Source organism: Sarcophilus harrisii, chromosome 1 (assembly GCF_902635505.1).
Source record: "Sarcophilus harrisii chromosome 1, mSarHar1.11, whole genome shotgun sequence".
Lineage (NCBI taxonomy): Eukaryota > Metazoa > Chordata > Mammalia > Dasyuromorphia > Dasyuridae > Sarcophilus > Sarcophilus harrisii.
The window spans coordinates 328357266-328380208 of NC_045426.1; the positions used below are offsets into that span (position 1 = coordinate 328357266).

Genomic DNA, 22943 nt, shown 5'->3' on the forward strand with positions numbered 1-22943 from the left:
AGGCAAAATTGATTTGATCATGGTTCCAGAGACAATGGGGGAAAGGGAGAAGAATTTGGAGAGGCAGTCAGTCACCAATAAGACTGAAAGGATCCCTGGGTAGAAGATCTGGAGATGAAAAATTTTAATTTCCAGGTGCATTTTCTATTGGGGCTAACATTGTGATTGTCCGGGCTGTAGAGGACATAGTCATAGAGTAGAGGATGACTGTTAAAATTCTTTTTAGCACTAATATAATCTGTGATTCCTAATACTGCTTTTTGGTCTGGTGAAATGCAATGAGAAGGCATCAGTATGAGTCATTAGCTCTATGACACATAGATTTGGAGTTGGAAGGAACTTTGGAGGCCATGTAATTGAACACCAGCTAGGTAGCACAATGGCTAAAATATGGATTCTAGAGTCAGAAAGGTCTGAATTTGAATCCTGCCTTAGACACTTAATGACCCTGGGACCCTGGGAAAGCCATTTAACTACCGACTTCAATTTCCTCAACTGTAAAAATAACACCTACCTCAAAAGTAGAGTTGTTGTGAGATAATGAGATATTAATATCTGCATAGTACTTAGCATAATACCTGGAACACAACATGTATCTAATAAATCTTTGTTCCTTCTTGCTTATCAGATAAGGAAGTGAGACTGAGAGAAATCAAATGACTTGTTTAAGAGTAAGAAGGTACCCAAGTCTTCCTGACTCCAAGTCTAATATCCTATTTACCCTTTCATGCTGCTTTTCTTGTGGAAAGAGTGTGGTTCCTAAACCCTCATTTTGAAACAGCTGCATACTTTTCAAACTCCCATCCATCAGGACCAGGTATAAAAAGAGAAAACACCCATACACACACACACACACACACACACACACACACACACACAGAGACACACACACACACAAGCACAAAATGTTTGGGGATGATCTGAAACTGATGTATCCTAATTTTCTGTCCTTAAAGAAATAACCTCTAAGGGAAGTGATAAACTTGTAATGTCTGAACTAGCTCTCTGGAGAATCTCAGTATCAGCCTGAGTCGTAGGAGTAGACAGGGGACTCACATAGATGGTCAAACATAGAATCCATTTATTCCAAATTCTCTCAGCCTTATATACTCTAATACCCTTACATAATGATAGCACATTGTGCATATGCTAACTATATACTGTGCATGCAGGACCATATAAACAACTTGCTATTGTGTGCAGATGTCTTTTTGCCACTTGGTATCACTCTACTTTAAACACAACACAGGTTGTCATGCCCCCTGACTTCTCAGGAAGGTCGAGACCCCCTTAGGGGGTGATGGGGAGCTGAACCAGACACTGTCAGAAGGGTTCCTTTTATTGGAGTAAAGCGTCTTATACTTCATCCAGGGTTCCCCACTATCTGTGGCCCTCTACATAAACCTATCTCGAAAAGATGCAGATAAATTACCTTATCCCCAATTCCACTGGTTAAAAGAAATTCAAAATATTGCAATCACAAAATCAACATGAGAAGAGTTTTATTCATGTATTACATATGCTGGCAAGAGTAAGGTCCAGGAGGAGAAAAGAGAGAGGGTGGAACATCATAAGAGTAAGTAAAAGGGAACTTTATGCGGGAAATCTTTTAATGCAAAAGCAACATGTGTTAGTTTACACACATTAAAGCTCTTCAGTTTTATGGCAGTAAGATGTCTAATGAGGAGGAAAGAAGTATCTTCAGGTCCAACCATCATCTGACTGAGCTGGAAAGATGTACTGAATTTAGTTTACTTAACATCAGGAATGTGAGTTGATCAAACAATTGAATTTATATTGAAACTGGGAAGGAGCCTTAGAGATACCCTAATTTTGCAGGTGAGGAAACTGAGGCCTTAGTCAGTTTCACAAGTGGACTATTACATCATCATCTTACTCTATTTTGACCATTAGGGTAACTTATAGACTTTTGTTATATATATATATATATATAATGAGAGATTGGTCAATTAAATATTTATTAAGCACCACTATATGTCTACTACAGTATCCTATATATCACAGTAGATAAAGTACAGGGTCTAGAGTCAGGAAGACTCAGTCTTCCTAAGTTCAAATATGGCCTCAGACATTTACTAGCTGTGTGAACCTGGTCAAGTCACTTAACTTGCTTACCTCAATTTCTCATGTGTAAAAGGAAATGGCAAATCACCTCAATTATTGTGCCAACAATACCCCAAATAGGGTCATTCTGAGTCAGGAATGACTGAATCACCTGAACAATAACAGCATGTGTCTAATAGCACCAAGATGACACAGTGGATTTGGAGTCTGGAAATCCTGAATTGGAAATCTGTTTCAAACACCTATTAGCTTGTATGATCTTGGGCAATATAAGTTTGGGAGCGGAGAGTGCCTAAACACTGCTTCTACTTTTATCTTCTTGATCTTAGCACTCAGCACAGAGACTAGCACCCAACAGACACATTTTTAAAAAATATATATTTTTATTTATTTTGCTAAATATTTCCAAATTAGATGTAAAACAGTTTAATATATATATATATATTTAAATTGTGTTTCAAATTCTTTCCCTCCCTCCTACACTTTCCTCCTTCTTGAGAAGATCGATTATACATGCAAGTTCATGCCAAAAATATTTTTATTTTAGATATATTGCAAATGAAAACACAAACAAAATAAAAAAGGAAGAACTGAACATTTAACATAATTATATTTGTCATTTAACAATTATCAGAATACTTTTGAATGTGAACAAAATATTAGTTTCTCCTCCATAGATCCAAACTGCTAACGAAATAGCAACAATTGTTTACTGTTATATGGTCCTTTTACAATAAAAAATTACAATCCTTTTACAATAAAAAATTTAGGTAGACACTTATTAAATGCTTATTGATTAAGAAATAAACCAAGCCAACCAGTCTGTTGATCAACTTCAAACAGTACTTGTTCAAATCCCAGTTTTTCTATTTGCTATTTCTGTGACCTTAAGGATCCAAGTCTTTCTGGTCCATAGTTGGGTAATATGTAAAACATGGAGATTGCACTATCTACCTTAAAGTCTTTTCTAAATTCTGTGAATTTATGATCTCATGAAGTAGGAGGAATCAAAGACAATTCTGTGTCTAAGTCTGTGTACCTGGGAGAATGGACGCACAACTGGCAAAAAATAGGGACCTTGAATGATATTTCCTCTGAAATTTCCTTATGTATAGAGTCAAATTCTGCTTCTAAAAGCTCTATTCATTGTCTCTAATTCTTTTCTATTAGGTGAAATAAGTTTCATCATTCTTCTACATGATAACCTTACTCATTCTTGGAAGATAGTTTTCATGAACCCTCCCTCAGAATCTTCTCTTTTCTAGGGTAAACGTTTTCAATTTCTTCTTATGAAAGCTATGCTTTAAAATACTTATGAAACTATGTTTTAAAAATCCAAGTATGTGCCTAATTTATCCTAATTAAATTAAATTTCATCCAGTTCTTTTTTTTTTTTTTTTTTGTTAGTGAATGGAATGTATCAATCTACCTCCATGTAGCCCTATTCAATATCTTTTTAGGACCAAATTCCCTTCCCTGGCTATTACTCTTCACACATGTCATTTTTACCATTAGAATTTAAGTTTCTTGGGAAAAGACATTTATATCCTACTGCACTCATCCCAGTGCTTGGCGCAGAGTATTCAATCGCTATAGAATCCTCCTGAATATTCTGTTTTTAGTATATATCTCTTTATCATATCTCCAAAAAGAATATGAGAGACTGTCATATCCCTTTACAAAATGCAGATAACATCATGTGATTTTATGATCTGCCAATCTAGTCACTATTAAGAGGAAATTTTAGTCTGGCAGGACCTGTTATAGATGAAGTCATTCTGGCTTGTACACATCACCACTTCCCTCTCTAAATGTTCATAAACTGTGCTTTTAATAGCATGTCCTAAAATTTTGCCAGGAATTGAGATTGAATTCACTGGCCAGTAGTTTGCAGACACCACCCTTTTCCCAATTTGAAAATTAGAATACTAGCCTGTGTACAGTCCTTGATTTTTCAGTGATCTTTGACAGATTCAGCAACAACATTAAACAGTATTTCAAGACCCTGGGATATAGTTAATTTGGGGGACTTGAATTCTTCAAGAGAAACCCCTCATGCTTATCTTGGTCCAAGATAACCTTTTTTCCCTTATTCTTCCAAACAACATATCATCTCCCTGAGCATTATGAAACTCAGCACACATAACACTAAATAAAGAGCTGAGTAGTCAGGAAGACATGAATTCAAATTTAGACACAGATACTTAGAAGTTGTATATCACTTAAGGAATCATGTAGTTGAACACTATCTAGTTAGCACAATAACTAAAATAGGGTCTAGAGTCAGAAAGATCATCAGTATCTTTGTCAAGAAAATATCATGGGCAATATGGTCCATGGTGTAATGAAGAGATGAAGATGACTGAATAACTGAAACACAAATAACTAACAATCAGATAAACTGTAAGAGTCATTGATGCTTGCCTGTTATGTAATGAATGAAAAAACTGAATGTCTGAATTCAAAAGGAATAGAGTGGATTAAAAAAAAGAGGTTAATTGACATACAGCTGGTGTCTGGCCAAATTGAACTCATGTCTCCAGGTTCAGTGTTCAATCCACTGAGCCATCTAGCTGCCTCATATTATTATGAATTTATATATACACATGTGAGACCATAGATTTCCCAGCTAGATTTTAAGCTCCATGAAGACAAATGCCCTTGTATCCTCCATAGTGATTAAAATGTAATATGTCTTTAATTTAATTTATTGAGTAAATTTATGAATAGTTTTTAATATGAGTTGGAATGATTTCCCAGGAGACCATTATATCTAGTTTGTTATAAACCATTAGTCCAATCAATTAGGAAAAGAGCATCATTAAATTTTTTTTTTCTAATTTCCCCCAGTGTATGTAAATTTCTCCCCAGTGTCTCTCCTGTAAAATGCATTAACTTTACAAACTAATGCTGAATTGTTCAGCAACCTGGAGGGAATAGGAACCCATGCTGGAGACAGCCGTTTGACTATGGGCACAATTTCCATGAAAATAAAAGTCAGATACAGGGAAACAAGACACAAAAAGACTCAAAAATTAGTACCTTCTGCTTATTTTCTCAATTTGGTGTCATCTATAGAGAAAGAAAAGTTGACCTAGTATGCCTCCTCATAGTTGCCATTTCTTTATTATCATTATTCCTTCAGTTTCCAAGGAAACAGACACCAAACCCACAGAAAATATAATGATATCATACATTAAATATAATTCCTTATGAATTTCCACTTCCATCTTCCTCTTAGAGGAACTTTAAAAATTTAACCAACTATCTTCACACACCTGATATTGAATTGAGTTCTGAAACTGGGTATTGGCATCTAATGGATTCTCTCCTTTCAGGAAAAAAGTTGTTTGTAGAAGGGAAGTTGGGAAAAAGCAATTCTTGGACCCAGGCAAACCCCTTCTGATTGTCCATTCTATATTCAGCAATGCAGTGAACTCATGCTCCTTAAGATAATGCATCAACCCAAAAGAATGTCTCTAATGTTGGCAAGGTCTGGCACTTCGCAAAGCAATTAGAAGAGAGAATTTTAGACAAGGGAGATTTTGTGGTGCTTCTCAAGTCATCCAGCTAGATGCCTGCTTTTTCTCTGTGTCCAGTTCTGGTAGAATAGAAAGAACACTCAATTTGGGGTTAGAAGACCTTGGTTCCAGTTCTGACTTGGCAATTTGCTTTACTTCTCCAAGTCTTAACTCTTATTTATAAATGGGTATAAAAAATTTTGCACTATTAAATTCACTGTGTTGTTATGAGGAAAATGCACATTTTGCAAATCATCACAGAAAGGTGAATTATGATAATTATCCAATAAAAATGGAGGATTACATTACCAACTTATGAGTCATAACAATGAAAAGTAAGAAATGAAATGTGTGTCGAGCACAGCTGTATATATACTGCACAGTCATACAAGGGTGGGTAGGCAAGTGGAGACATCCAGATTTAGTATCTGCTGTTAGACAGTAGTATACACAAACCAGACCCAGACTCCTTTCTCTGCCTGAGCACTGGGCAAGTTTCCTAGAGCACAAATAGGGTACTTCTGAGCCAACCATGCATATGCCAAGGATTGGGAAGGAGAATATAATATAAACCAAAGTTGGCTTCTTTGCCACATACTGTATTCCACCTATGAATTTAATTGGCTCCTCTCTGAAACAGGGAAAAGTCAGCAGGTGTGTTCACATGGCAATTTATCTTCTATATGACCAGCTATTTAGTGTGCATTTGTTAATTAATTAAGCCTTTATTAAGTACTCCTTATAAGGCAGTATTCAAGACAGTGGTAGGCAGGCATGGGACTTGGGAGTAAGAATACAAAAATACATAAGGCACATAGTTCTTGCCCCTAGGAACCTTGCAGTCTATTAGGAGAAATATGACATAGACATAAATAATGACAATACAGAATCAAATATGAAAAGTGTCTGGAGAGGTATAGATAAAGCATTATGAGAGTGTATAGGAAGGAGAGATTACTTCAGAATGGAGAAATTCACTAATCATGCAACAAATATTTTAAAATAACTATTATATGAAAAACTGACATTTGAAGGAAAAATTTGAGAGGATCTATGTCCTCAAGAAATTATAACTGAATAAAGTGATAATACAAGTTCACATAATATGTAAGAAAATCATTAAGTTCATAGGAAGCATCTAATAAAATGGTCATAGAAAATCAAGTTAGGGATCACATCTAGTAAGGCTATCAGTGAAGACATCCAAATCCCCATTCTGCTACCTACTATTTTGTAACAGTCCTAGTATAAACCATTTCACTTATCAAGGCCTTAATTTCCTCAGCTGTAAAATGAGAGGGGTAAACTTGAGAATATAAGTCTTCTTATCCTACTAAAACAATTGAGGCAGGGATAGGCAGAATGTGAGTTGATTTGGTCTGTGTACACTGAATAGGATAGAGCTCTAGACTTGGAGTCAGGATAATCTTCTAATCCAAACTCAGACACTTCCTAACTCTGTGAGCCTGGGAAGTCATTTAACTCTGTTTGCCTCAGTTTCTTCATCTGTAAGTGAAATGGAGAAGGAAATGGCAAACCATTCCAATATCTTTTCCAAGGAAACTCCAAATAGGGTCACAAAAAGTTGGACACAACTGAAATGATTGAACAACAACATTACAGAGGTCTTTTTGAGTGACCAGAGAGATAAGATCATATACAAAACAGCCTTAGTCTCTATTCTCTGCTTAAATTCCAAGCAAGTTTCTTGGCACACAGACAACCACCCATGAATGCCAAAGATTTGTTGTTTCAACGATTGCTGTCAAGGGCAAAAAAAAAAAAAAAAAATACTAGGGGACAATAACCTGTGATAGCTAAGATGTCAAATGGATAAGTTAACAAATAAGGTCTCCCTTTTTTCTCTAACAAATTCCTTTTATTTGTAAAGTATCTAATTTCTCAATGAGAAAACAGCTAAAGAGTAGCCTTTTAGGTGTTAATTGGTGTGAGTTCAGGGAGGCTAGAGGCAGCACCTCAGCCAGGAGACTGAGGCAAAATTCTGGTCCCTCTGGTTTGGTCAAGTTCAAATCCAGACTGTTGCTATGGTGATTTATCCGATAGTCTATACAAGGAAAATCATCAGCAGATAGCAAAAGCCATGGTACAAGGGATAGAAAGCTTAGTAACAAGCCAGATCAGGATAGGAGGAGCTTTTAAATATGGCCCAGGGAAATTATTCCCAAAGAAGTTTTCCTTATTCTGCCTACACTTGTCCTTATGTCTGGGAATGTCTCAAAGCTCTCCTGGTGGCCGGCTGGACAGGAAAAGACTTGGCTTGGCTGTTGTGCCCTTAGGAGGTTTTTAATAACAACCACATGGAATTATAACGTGGTAGCTGGATTGGAAGAAACCTAGAGAAGTCATTTTGTTTTCCTGTTTGTCTCCTCCTTTTGCTTCCTGCCAGAACCACACCTAAATGATCTGCCATTTTTTTTTTTTTTTTTTTTTTTTTAAAGAACAGGAGTTGCCACTTTGTGGTCTTGGGGATCACTGGTGGTCTTTGAGGTTTCTATTATCTTCTGATGATAATATTGATAATGGGATAGGCCAGTGCTTTCTGATACTATTTACACAAAGTCTTTTCTGATCCCCCCCAAATGCTATTGCTCTCTCGGAGAGAATTGAGGAAATTAGGACATCATGTAGTTAATTATGGGAATTGAATGAACCACATAGACTCAATCTTGTGATTCAATTCTGGAGCTAGCTCAGTTCCCTTTCTATTCAATAGGGGGTCTAGGCCAATTTCTGTCCTGTGAGAAAACTTTATTCAATTATGGGAATTGAGAGAAAACTTTGTTACATTGTTTGAATGAACATTGCAGGGAAACTGTGTTACCTTTACTTATTGCTTAACTAAGACCCTGATTTATTCTGACCAGAAATCCTGACAGAACCAAAGTTGTATACAAGACATTTTCTCATAATTATACATCTCAAGCAATTCATATGTCTTATCTGAAAATTGACTCCTCCTGATCAATCAGTTATTGTTTCTATGTTCCCTTGATTGTTCACAAACACTTATGGGGAATGTGCTGCCTCTTTTTCTGAACTGCACTTTAAAGTTCCTAATCTTTTCTCCAATTAAAACTCAGATAACCTAATGTTGTATTGTTTCCTTTTAATTAATTGGCCTAGTTTGACTAATTTTTTAATTCATAAAAATCTGTATGCAGGGCTTCAGGCCTACACTGAGGAGTTCCTGTCCCAATTTGTTAGTATGCATTGGTTAATAAATTGATATGCTCAAAAGACAGAACTTTTGTTTCCTCAGTCATTTTATCTTTCCCTTGCCACCCCTCCTTATTTTATATTGAAGTTTTATATTTGGGATAGGGTCTGAACCTGTAACTTTATTGGTATAGAGAACTTCAGGTAAAGAAACTCTCTCTGCAAAGTAAATTAGCACCTTAACTGCAAGTTGCCCCAGAACAATGAGAAGTTAAGAGACTTCTTCAAGGTTACACATATGTCAGAGGAAAGACTTAAATGCAGGTTTTCCTGGCTTCAAGGCCAGCTCTCAATCCATTCATTCCATATTTTCTCTCTTTTGTTAATTTTGCCATCTTTATTTGATTACCTTGTATTAGGATAGTGGTTGCCTATGGTGTAATGCAGTGTTTGTCATTTTGTGATTCACTATCAGGATTCAAAATGATAATACAAAGAGTTTGTGCTAAGAATTCTTTAACAGCATTTAAACCCATAAATAACTACCCAATTATGTTGCAAATGTATTTTTCCTCTGTGAAAACAAGCATGTGCATTTTTATTTTTATAATTATTAATTATGTAATGTAACTCTAATTTGGAATTCTTTTGAGCAAGAGTTATTTTAGTTATTATAAGCACTTAAGTAAATTATAGAATAAATAAGTCTAAGGAATATTACAAGTGGTATATTAAATTATTCTGGAGGTTTGCAATACTTTTTTGTTGTTTAAGAGATTTGTGAAACAAAAACTTTAGCAACCATTGGCATTGTGGGAGCTGTCCTAAAACCAAGAAAACATGAGTTTGAGACCCATGATGCCACATAATGTCTCTGTGACTGGGTAAATTGCTTAATTTTATAAAGCCCCCATGCAAATCTAAGAAGATAAGTTGCAGAAAAGATAACTATTTGCACTGACAGAAGAAATTTGCTCATCCAGGCATTTGCCATATCAAAGAAATCACTGATACTGTTCTTTTATTATTGATTATTTAACATATTCTAGATGATTAATTGTAAATTAATGTTTATATCATCTTCATAAAAGTAGTACAATTCTTTCCATTCAAGGTTTTTTTTTGTTTGTTTGTTTTGAAATTGCACATGGATGCTCATGGTATCCTTCCTCTCTATTGATGCATGAATTAAGTGAAATTTGAAAACTGACTTTTTGGGAATAGTTAGGGGGGAGTTAGGGAATCACCATTATTGTAAATAAAATGGGATATTTGCATAAAATCCATTAAGGATCTAGTATCCTAGGACAAATTTAGGTCACTAGAAATGAAGCCATAGACTTCTCACCAATTGATTATCTCCACATATTTTTGTTGAAGAGTAAACATACATCACTCAAACAAATGTTTGGAAAGAATCTACTATGTGTCAGTTTCAGGGGTTGCTATGGTAAAAAAAAAAAAAAATAAGTCATCACCTAATAGCTTAACTAGCTAGAAAAGATCTGCGACCTTGTCTAGGCTGGCCCTTGGATGGAAAATACAGTCTTTCTTGAACTCTACTTGAAGTATTGCCAGCTTGATAGAACTCATCAAAATCTATATTTCATTGACATATACTTTAAGAACCCAGGGTCCCACCCTGCACCGTTATGAGGTGGTGTATTATTTCAAACTTATCTATCATAGAAGAAAAACCATTTTAAAATAAAAAATCTTATTGCAGAAGAACTATAATTAATCTACTTCCGGCCAGGTACCTTATAAGAGCAGGAAGTATTTTGAAGAAACAGTCATTTTCAATGTTACCAACTTCTAAAGCTTATTAAGTATGTGCCCCAATCAGGGCTAACCTTTAGATAGGCAAAATTCTGCATTTATCTCAAAAATTTTTCTCTCAAGTTAATTGTTTTGTCCAACACCACAAAGATGAATAAGTGGAAAACTAGAATAAAAACTTAGGTTTCCATAACTACAGAGGCAGGTAGTTGGTACAATGAGTAGAACTCCAGCACTAAAGTTAGAAAGCTCTGATTTCAAATTTCAAATTCAGATACTTACTAGCTATGTGACCTAGGGTTGGCCACTTAAGCTCTGTCTGCCTCAGTTTTCTCAACTATAAAATGAAGTTAATAATAGTAACTCCCTCCCAGGGTTATCTTGAAATCAAATGAGATAATACTTGTAAAGTGTTTAGCACAGTGCTTCTCACATAGTTAGAGATTATGAAATTGTATTTCCTTTCCTCTTACTGTTATTCTAAAAGTGAGCTTTAATTTGATGACTCTATTGTTTTATTTTATTACTATATCATTTTATAAGTAAGCTTTAATTTTAAATTACTTGGATTCACAGTCCCTCCAACCATCTAGACTTGTGTCTCCTCCTTGTGCCCAATCCTCCATTTCTATAAATAATGATAAATATAGAGCTCTTTTAGATGCCACCTAATAAGAGTGAGAGACTTTAGAGGACCCTTCATTTTACAACTGAAGAAACAGACCTCAAAGAGGTTAAGGTTTTCAAGGTCACACAGGTAACAATTGGCAGAGTTGGTATGGAAACATCCTGTGACACCAAGGAAAGAGGTCTTTCCACCATAGCACATTAACCAATGGGAATGAATAGAAGAGATTTTTGAAGGGATAGAAAAGCTATGGAACAACCACTGTGCACAATGTGTTAGTGAGTCAATAAAATTGAGTCAAAAGGTTGAGGAGAATCTTTTGGAAAACATGAATTTATAACAGAATAAGTCAGTATACTTTCATGCCTTTCTCCAGCAACCTAACCTGATATTAAAAGTAAACAATTGAGAAGCTAGAGATTACCTAGCATTGTGATTTAGTAGAGGGGGCAATGTTGAATTAAGAAGGGAAGGAATTGAAGAATGACTGCCAAGAAATCACTAAAACAACTGACCACAAAGTCTGGGCTAAGTAGAGAGGTAATTGTCATCAGAACAAGAGTGATGGGTAAGAGTATATTAAGGGTCAGGGGTTGATTGGAAAATATGGGATAAAGGAGCTTGGAAATAAGAAGTCATGATAAGGGGGGAAAGTTTGAGAGTTCAAAATCTCAGGGATGCCATAGTTTCCACTTGACAAAGAGGGCTAAATTATTATTTATTATATTCAGAATACCTCCAAATTATGAAAATGTAGCTAAATATACATGACCAGAAAAAGGAACAATTAGAGAAAATCAATGAATACTAAATCCTGATTCTCAGAAAATATATCAATTTGCATAAACATATTAGTGTAAAGGCTCTGTAATCCTACACACATATGCAGACACACACAGATGTACACCCAGGTCTTTGTTCATGTAGAAACACATTTATATGCATATAATCCATATATCCATGGATAAATTCCTATAAAAGGCTAAGATTCTGGTGATGTTTGCAGAAGTATAAGGGGTTTGCAAAGCACTCAGTAACTTCTTGATGTGTGTGCTTTGCATTTTTTCCATTATCCCCAAATAAAGAACATCATTTGCTGGATTTTTAAAAAATATCCCTAAATTTGTTTTATTGAACCTCTGTCTTGCTTTGTTAAAAAAAAAAAAAAAAGCAGCTGATATCACCTTCTCACTTCATCCCTAAAGTGCTTAATTATTATTCCTTGGGATACAGATGTCTGGAGTAGAGTCATCATCTACTATGGAAAAATTATTTATTCCAGATGGAACTGGATTTTCTTAGGTGTCATCTGCCATTATGGATTTTTCTCCAGCTAGGATCTCTTTAAACTGGGTGTACTCTTTATTTTTAGGTATACTTTTCAGCCCTTTATTTCCTGATAACTATGTTGTGATTGCTTTTTAATGTTATTGTTGTTGGATCACACCTCTGATTTTATTGAAGGGAATTGACATGGAGAACTCTTGGTATGGAAACCCCCTCCACTGATCCATATTGGCAACCCTTAAAACAGAATTTTAGAAACTTGACTGAGGACAAAAGACTAACCCATGTTCACACAATTAGTGAGTGTCAGAAACAGCCTTGGAGATCAAATCTTTCTGACATTGAAGTCAGCCCTCCATCCACTATACCAAGCTGTCTTTGGATAACTGTGCAGAAAGTGCTTTTCACAAATAACTTTTTTATAAGTCAGTACATTTGTTGAGTTAGTTTGAATGTTGTCAGATTTTAATGCATTTTTTGATTGTCTATTAATATATCAGTTGCTACAGTTCTTTGAGCTACTTATAACAATAGATGACAATAATTTAACACTGATTTTAGTTTACCATTATAGTTAAGGATACGTACTAGATTTATAACTGGAAGGGAGTAGAGAGGTTATTTGGATTAACTTCTTATTTTATAGATGAGAAACTGAAGATGAGAGGGATTACATTCCAAAGTCACAAAGTCATAAGAGTAGCCCCGTCAGAAATCAGATACAGGACCTAGGACCTCAGACTTCAAATCTATTATTCTTTCCATTGAAACATATCCGTCTTTAACCCATGAAGCCATGAGATGAATCATAGAAATGGGATGGAAATGGAGGTGACTGACCTTCAGGAAATAAAAGAAGTATAAGAACCTCATGCTTAGAAAAATCATTTCTGGTCCAGGGTATCCTCTCTTATCTGAAATAGTAAACCATACAACATCTAGCATAGTAGAAAGACTCTCTTATCTTTTCTCAACACTCTTGCTCTTGTTTATTTCATTAGCTCCCATGGGTTTAATTATCATCTTTATGCAGATGGCTAGTGAATCTATAGACCCAGTACTCATCTTTCTCCCGTACTTCAACTCTAACTTCACTAATTACCAATTGGACATTTCAAACTGGACATCCCAAGGATATTTCAAACACAAAATACCTAAAACAGAACTTGTATCTCTGCCAGACTTAACCCTTTTTTCAGACTTCCTTTTTCCCCCGCAAAAAATGTCATTATTCTTCCAATTTGCTACTCTCATAACTCCAATGTTATTCTCAATTGCTTACTCTCCCTTACCCTGAATGCTCAGTAAGTTGTCATATCTTTTCATTTCTCCCTCCACAACATTTTTCATATCAGACCCTCTCTATTCACACAACTATTACCTTAGGTCAGGCCCCCATTAACTTTTGTTTGACCTATTTAGGTAACTTACTGAATGGTCTCCTTGCTTCACATATAGCTGCCAAAATAATTAGGAGCTATTTTGCCCAACTGTATGCCAATAAAACTGATGATCTATCTGAAATGGATAAATATTTACAAAAACTTGATTGCCCAGATTAGCAGAGGTGGAAATAAATTACTTTAAAAATCCCATTTTAACAAAAGAATTGAGCAAGCTATTAATGAACTCCCTAAGAAAAAATCTTCAGAGCCAGATGGATTTACAAGTGAATTCTACCAAACATTTAAAGAACAAATAATTCCAATACTAACAAATTATTTGGAAAAATAGGGGAAGAAGGAGTCCTACCAAATTCTTTTCATGACACTATGGTGCTGATACCTAAATCAGAAAAGGGCAAAACAAAGAAAGAAAATTAGACCAATTTCCCTAATGAATATTGATGCAAAAAAAAATTAGCAAAGAGATTTCAGTAACTTAGCAGCAGGATAATGAACTATGACCAAATGGGATTTATACTAAAAATGCAGGATTGGTTCAATATCAGGAAAACTATTGGCATAATTGACTATATCAATAACTAAACTAATCATATGACTATAACAACAGATGCAGAAAAAACATTTTACAAAAAAAAAAATCCCACAGATAAATAGTTTCCAAAATGATCTCCTTAATCACAGATCAGATTATATCAGCACTCTACTTTGTAAACTATAATGAATCTCTGTTGTCTCTAGGATAAAATATATACCCATTTAACTTTTAAAACCTTTCAAAATCTGACCTCAAACTATGCCTTCATTTAACTCACAGTGCTTGGTATACAATATAGGCTTAATGATTATTTTTGATTGATTGAAATGATTGGCAATCTTATCAAAATGGGGAAATTCCTTAATGTAGTGACTAAAGCCCATCCATGCTGTAGTAGAGAATCCTGATATACAAAGAGATTAAGCAACTTGCCCAGGATTCCCGAACTAGAATTATGTCAGTGGCAGGATTTGAAATTGGTTTTTCCTGACCACTAACTTAGTTTTCTATCCACTATTCCAGACTAGCTCCAGAATTCTTTTCCTGTATAGTAAAATATATTTGTAATAAATAACCTTTTCTTTCTCTCTCATATCACAGAACAAGGATCTAAGGGTTATCTCGATCTCACGGAGCTAATTGGAGTTCCGCTGCCCTCATCTGTCTCCTTCATCACTGGATATGGAGGCTTTCCAGCTTATAGTTTTGCACCAGGTGCTAACATTGGCCGACCAACAAGAACTTTAATTCCTGAGACATTCTACCGTGATTTTGCGATCAGTGTGACCATAAAGCCTGATAGTAACCATGGAGGTGTATTATTTGCGATAACAGATGCATTTCAGAAAATTATTTACCTGGGACTGAGACTCTCACAAATTCAAGATGGCACCCAGAGGATAATACTGTATTATACCGAGCCTGGTTCCCATGTTTCCCAAGAGGCTGCCTCATTTAAAGTTCCAGTAATGACTAATAAATGGAATCGGTTTACAATTATCATTGAAGAACATGATGTAATTCTTCTTATAGACTGTGAAGAACATAAGCGAGTTCAGTTTCTGAGATCACCACAAGCCTTGAGATTTGAGTCCAGTTCAGGCATATTTGTTGGAAATGCAGGAGCCACAGGACTGGAAAGATTTACTGTAAGTATTAAAGAGTCATGGTCAGGTCTAAGAAAAATTAATTAATAACTATATCTTTGAATTACATTAGATAAATTTTCCCCTTACTTGGAAGGTAAATGAGCTTCAGTAAATATGGTTATATGAAACAAGAGAAATCAGAGGAAGTATTCTGGGACATCATGTTGATTTCCTATGAAGGAGTTATGAAGAGAAAGAGACAAAAATGGCATAAGGATGAATTCTGGGAGTTGATACCCTTGGATTTAGATCCAGCCTGTGTGACCTTAAGCAAGTCATTTTACTTTCTTGGCCCCAATTTTCCTCATTTTAAGATGGGAGGAGTGAGTTGGATTGAATTTTTTGAATCTCAGTTTCTTTATCTGCAAAATTAGGTGATTGGACTCAGTGATGTCTAAATTCTTCCATCTTTAAATTGACACCACTGACTATATTCTTCTCTTATACATTCTTTGCTCTGTTTTTTCATGATAATGTTTTCTCCTTTTCTCCCTTTCTTGTCTCATTACTATTTCTCAGTTTTCTTTTCTGATTCATCATTGTCACATTCACTAACTGTGGGTGTCCCCCAAAGCTCTGTCCTGAGCACTTTTTTTCTTTTTTCTCTTTATCATGGCACTTGGTGAACTCATCAGTTCCAAAAAGTTCACCTCTCTACAGATGACATATGTATGTAAATATATTATATACATATATTTTATATGTGTGTATGCATGTATATGGATATGCACTTATTTTTCAGACCTAATCTTTCTCTTTTAAGCTTCAGTTCCACAACATAAGCTGTTTATTGTAGACCTCAAATTAGGTCCTCCCAAGGCATCTAAAACTCGACAAATACAAAGTAGAACTTATTATCTCTCTCCTACCCACTCACCTCTATTTTAAATTTCTCTGTTACTTTAAAGGTCATTACCATCCTTTCTGGTACCCAGCTATAAAACATTGATTTTATTCTTAGCTCCTCACATTCACTCACTTCATTCATCCAGTTTGTCATTCATATTGCCATCAACTCTCAAATATCTCTTGCTCTCCATACACACAGTTGCCACTTTAGTATAGACCCTCATCACCAGTTTCATATGGATTATTATAATAGTCTATTAATTGGTCTCCCTTGCTCTAGCCTCTTTTCATTTTAATCAATCTTTCACATAGCTGCCAGTGACTTGGTGGCTTAGTGAAGAGAATGCCAGGCAAATTCAGCCACAGACACACTAGCTGTGCAACCTTGGGCAAGTCACTTAATTCTGTTTGCCTCAGTTTCCTCATCTGTAAAATGAGCTGAAGAAGGAAATGGTAAAGCACTCCAGTATTTTTGCCAAGAAAACCCCAAATGTCTGAAGAGTCAGACAAAACTGAAAACTGACTGAATGACAACTGACTTTGCCATTTCCCTGCTCAATAAACTCTACCAAGGTCCCCTATGTCTTTTCAAATCAAATATAAACTCCTCACTTTGGTATTTAAATCTCTTCACAATCTGGCCCCTTCCTATCTTTCTGCTTTTCTTATACTTTACTCCTATCCACACATTTTGCAATCCAGACATCTGACTATGTACTGTTCTGCAGGTGTGACACTCCTACATCCATGCCTTTGTAATGACTCTTTTCTATACCTGGAATATACCTCCTCTTGAAATCCTGGGTTTCCTTTAGATTTCAGCTCAAGAACCCCCTTCTATATATAACCTTTCTTGATCCTCCTATTTACTAAACTCCCTCTCCCTCTCAAACTTCCTTCTATTTAATTTATATAATGTGTATATAGATAATATATATTCATATATAAAAAACTCTATAGCTATATAGCTATGACTATCTCTCTATTCATTACTTTATCACACTATATCTATATCTATATAGTTATGTAACTATCTATTTATCACACTATCTCTATCTAATTATCTATCACACTATCTTTCTATCTGCCTAGAGACATATAACTCTATATATGTCTTTATATAACTATGTCTCTGTATCTTTTTATCTACCCATCTATTGTACTATCTCTATATCTGTTTAAATATAGATGGATATATAACTATCATTCTATTTCTGACTATATGTAACTATTTCTGTATCTGTCTATCACTCTCTCTCTCTCTCTCTCTATATATATATATATATATAACTCATCTATCTATTTAGCTATCATTCTATCTGTATCTGTCTCTATATCACTATTTCTGTATGTATTTATTTATCTATCATACTATCTTTATATCTGTTTAGATATAGATAGATATAAAACTCTATCTATCTATCTATTACTTTATATCTATCTAGATATAGATAGAGTAATAGTTACACACACACAAACACATACACACACATACATGACCTGAATTTGTCTGGACATGCTTTGTTCAGAGGAGAACCCAGCATATTCTGACAAACATAAGTTACACACATTTGGCATCTCCAACTGCAAACTATTCAAAGGCAGAAACTATTTCCTTTTTTTTTCTTTTCCCCTCAGCATTGCACTCACAACAGTGTCCATTATGTAGTGTGCTCAGTAAATGTTTGTTAATTTATTGATTGAAAATATTGGACTGGAATCTCTGATGTTCCACCCAGCTTTGGTCTATATACTAAGGTGATACTTCTTTCATGTCATAAAAAGAATAATCTAATATTAGGGTTTTTAACACATGTTTATTCTTAAAAATTTTAGGATAAGATGCTGGCATATACTTTTCCAAAGGGGCTTCAAAATGTTTCCCACACTATTTCTAAGATCATTCCAAAACAGTGTATTTTAACTACTATGAGCTGTTATCTTCAAGAACTAGCCAGAAGAGTCCAATTCATAGAGAAATCACAACAATAATAATGTAATTGACCAATGTGGTATGGTAGAAAGGGTATTAAACTTAGCCTTAAGATACCTGTGTTCAAATCCTAACTCAGTTACTATAGCTATACTTTATATCTATACTATACTATACTCTGTCCTATATCTATATCTATTTTATACCATATCTAAACTATATCCATACTATAGGTAGGTGACATTGGACCTTCCACTTAACCTCCTTAGGCCTCAGCTCCCTCATTTATAAAATTACCCCAAGTCTTCTGTCTCTAAATCTATCATCCTGTAATCCTATGGCATAAATGTTGTTCTTTAGAGAGTTCAGAATTCTTTCATATTTGATCTTCATAAGGACTCAATGGTAGGCAGTGAGTATTGAAGATGTTAGGTATTCACAAGGCAATCTTTAAACAGTGAAGACACAAAATGGAGGGAAGAAAAAAAGTAGAGCTTTCTCATATTCTATCTCACTTTCATGGGATCTCCAGCTGTGTAGGATTTTATAGGTTATTCAATTGAACTGCAGCATGTTACAGTTGAGGAAACTGAGACTCAGTCAGCCATAAAGTGAACTGTCCAAGGTAGTGAGTGAGCAGCAGAGCTGGCATTTTCTTCTTGAGCTGAGACCTGATCCTGCTTTTCTCAGCAAGACAGTGTTAGCATCCTAGAGAAAAAGCAGTCTATGAGTCAGCTTAAACTGAACTATTCATGAAGGTGGGTGTCTGAGCAGGAGTGAAGAAAAGTAATGTGTAACTCTATTACTGCCCAGATTTGGCCTTCACAACTAAGAAAGTTTGGCAGAACATGGAGAAAGATCAGAAGTTGGATCAAACTTTTAAAGATAGTAAAAAGAACCGCCCAGATAGATGAATAGAACTAAGGTTGTGAAATCTGAAAAGAAGAACATGTCTATTGTGACTCAAGTATGTGAAGGGTTCAAGAAGAATAAGAGAGCTGAGAATCTAAAAACTGAAATTCTGGGAATGTTATCATATCATATCCAGAAGAATCAAAAAGAATGACTATGGCTGAATAGGGAACTCAATTTAGAAAGTAGGGACAAAAAGATGGGACAAAAATCACCCAAGTATATATGAATACAAAAGAGGAGCATGAATGTGATACAGTTAGATAGCAAGGCTGAACACAAGGCTAAAAAAAAACCTATTCAAAATTGAAAGATATTTTAAGTTGTCTTTTGAGTAAAACTCCAGCAAGATATTAAAGTGGATAAAGATGCAAAAGAAGACAGAGTCAACTGGACTGTAAGCCTGGGAGCATATGCAGCAGCAAGTTACATAAAAAGTCAAGTGGCATAGTGGATAGAGAGAGGTTTGAACATAGCATTGGAAAGACCTGAATTCCAATCCTGTCTCAGATGTTTACTGACAGTATGATCCTGGACAAGTCATTTAACCTCTCTAGGTTTTTCTTTCCTATCTATGAAATGAGAATGATAATAAAAGAGTTAATTATTCAATGAGATGCTTTGTTCAAATGAGATAATGAACATAATGTGTATATAATACATGTATATATATATGCAGATATACAAAAGTGTGCTGAGTCAGGAGTCAAAATGACTCATCTTCATTCTCAATTCCTTCCTTTGATAAGCAAAAGCCATTTTTTCCAGAACAGTTTTCATTTTTAAAAAACTGTTATTAGTATACCAAGAAATATTTTAAGAGGGAAAAAGTCTATTATATTATATGTGTATGTGTATAAATACAAAAAAGAAAGTGGTTCCTGTCTTCAAGGAGCTAACAATGGAATAGGAGAAGACAACAAAGAAAAGGAAGCTGAGGGGAAAGGGGAGAATGCCCAGCACACTAAGATGATGGAAAAGCCCAAAAGAGTAAAGCCAGGCTGGAACTGAAGAAAGACCGGCCTGGGAACCCTGCTTAATGTAGGTTTATGGAAAAGCTCATCACTTCATCTTTAGATTAGTAGGGTAAAGATATGGATGAGGTATGAGAATCAAGACTGATTCAATCTTGCAAAATAATAAGGTTTCTAAGGTAATAATGGAGAAGTCATCTATGTAGCTAGTTGGGAAGGGTGGTAAATAAGAGAAATCTCTTAGACAATCATTTTGCTATGTAGAGCATTCTTTCAGTCATTCTCACTGTAAATAAAGTTGCTGTTATAAAGTAAATTACCTCTTCCCCCCACTTTTGCAATCATCTCATTTTAGGATCACAAGATTGTTGATTTAGAACTGGAAGGAATCTTAGAGATCATAATAGTCTAATCCACTCTTTTTATAATTGTACAAACCATGGCCTAGAGAAATGAAGTGACTTGCCTAAAGTCACCATGACAATAATGGTGGATCTAAGATTCAAATCCATGCCCTTTGCTTATAGCACTCATCCCACTGTTCCCCTGCTTACCAAAGCTAGACCAGTATTTGACTACCAGTAACCACATTCTTTTTTCTTTCTTTCTTTCTTTCTTTCTTTATTTATTTAATAGCCTTTTATTTACAGGTTATATGCATGGGTAACTTTACAGCATTAACAATTGCCAAACCTCTTGTTCCAATTTTTCACCTCTTACCCTCCACCCCCTCCCCCAGATGGCAGGATGACCAGTAGATGTTAAATATATTAAAATATAAATTAGATACACAATAAGTATACATGACCAAAACGTTATTTTGCTGTACAAAAAGAATCAGACTCTGAAATATTGTACAATTAGCTTGTGAAGGAAATCAAAAATGCAGGTGTGCATAAATATAGGGATTGGGAATTCAATGTAAAGGTTTTTAGTCATCACCCAGAGTTCTTTCTCTGGGCGTAGCTGGTTCAGTTCATTACTGCTCCATTGGAAATGATTTGGTTGATCTCCTTGCTGAGGATGGCCAGGGCCATCAGAACTGGTCATCATATAGTATTGTTGTTGAAGTATATAATGATCTCCTGGTCCTGCTCATTTCACTCAGCATCAGTTCGTGTAAGTCTCTCCAGGCCTTTCTGAAATCATCCTGTTGGTCATTTCTTACAGAACAGTAATATTCCATAATATTCATATACCACAATTTATTCAGCCATTCTCCAACTGATGGGCATCCATTCAGAGTAACCACATTCTTACATGCTTTAATGCTGCAGTATTTCCTTTGGTATTTCAAAAGATCAAAAATTATTTATCTGTGGGATTATTCCTTTTACCCACACTAACTGCAAGCTCTGTATGTCTTAGTAGATAGTTTCATGAATTGTTCAACATATACATGAAATAGCCAAGCATGGTAGATCCTGAGATTGATAGATTGTTTGAGTTCAGGAGTTCTGAACTGTGGTAGGGCTAAAACTAATCAATGACCTCATTAAGTTTAGTATGAATAAGCTCAACCCCCAGGAGTGGAAACTCATCAGACAGCTAAAGAGGGGTAGGTAAAATGAGCCAGATTAAAAATTGAATAAGTCAAATTTTCCATGCAACAGGTTCAGGACTGTGAGTGGTTGCTGTACTTCTAGCCTGGGTAAGATAGATCAAGTCCGAAGGGCATGTGTGTGTGTGTGTGTGTGTGTGATATACATGTAAACATACATACATATACACACATTCATGCATGGATATATAAGATTGAAATACATATAAATATATAAACATGCATGCATGCACATATATACATGCAAATATGAACCACCTAGAAGGGAAACTTCTGATTGGTCTCTGGATAATAGAGACTATACATAAAACCTTTCTAGCTTGATAGATGATTCCAAGTAATTGCAAAGATATGGAGAATAAAAGGTTAGCTCTATACTATGAAAAATCAACAAAATAAGATTTTAGTCTAGAATATATTTACAAAATTTTCAGAATTATTTATAGCAGCTGCAAAATATTATAACTCTGATGATATATTTAAACCTAAATTCCTAAATTATCCTAATAAATCATCACAAAAAAAGCATTATGTTCCCCTAAGTATATCTTTCTAATCATACTATCAAAAAAAGACATGAGTCCTTGTGTAGTTTATTTGATCATACCTTGGTTAACCAGTGAAAGATTTAGCATCATAGATATTACTTTTAAATACTTTGAATTTTTTTTATGTATCCTGGAAAATTAATTTTACTTTTTAAAATATATGTTATGGATGTCAGTTTTTTACATTGCATTTATTTCTTACTCTTACCCTCTAAATTAAATTCTCCTTTGTGACAAACAAACAATTAAGCAAAAACATCCTCTAGAGACAAGCAAATCATATAAAAATTCAAGTAAATCTAATAACTATCTATTACATGAGTCAAGAATTAGAAACTACATTTATTCTCATGGTTCTTTCATACTGACTCATTCATCACTTCTTTTTTCACTTAGGGCTCAATTCAACAATTAACCATTCAGTCAGATCCTCACCCTTCTAAGGACCAATGTGAAGATGATGACCCATATGTGAGTATTCCCATATTTTCTAATATGGTTCTAATCAAGACATGAACAATGGTTGATTTTCTGGTCAATTTTCATGATGTAATCACTCACATTTTAAAAATTTGAAACCCTCTGAAAATTCTGCATATG

The 22943-nt window shown here is 35.0% G+C and overlaps 1 protein-coding gene across 3 annotated transcripts in view; it reads left to right on the plus strand.

Moving 5' to 3' along the window:
* The window catches only part of COL15A1 (collagen type XV alpha 1 chain), a 195569-nt gene that overhangs the window by 54099 nt on the left and 118527 nt on the right, over positions 1-22943 (plus strand). For all 3 annotated transcript variants that reach the window (XM_031945530.1, XM_031945528.1, XM_031945529.1), the window contains exons 3-4: positions 15019-15566; positions 22740-22814. In XM_031945530.1, the coding sequence (XP_031801390.1) occupies positions 15019-15566; positions 22740-22814 (623 nt within the window). The remainder of the gene's footprint in view (positions 1-15018; positions 15567-22739; positions 22815-22943) is intronic.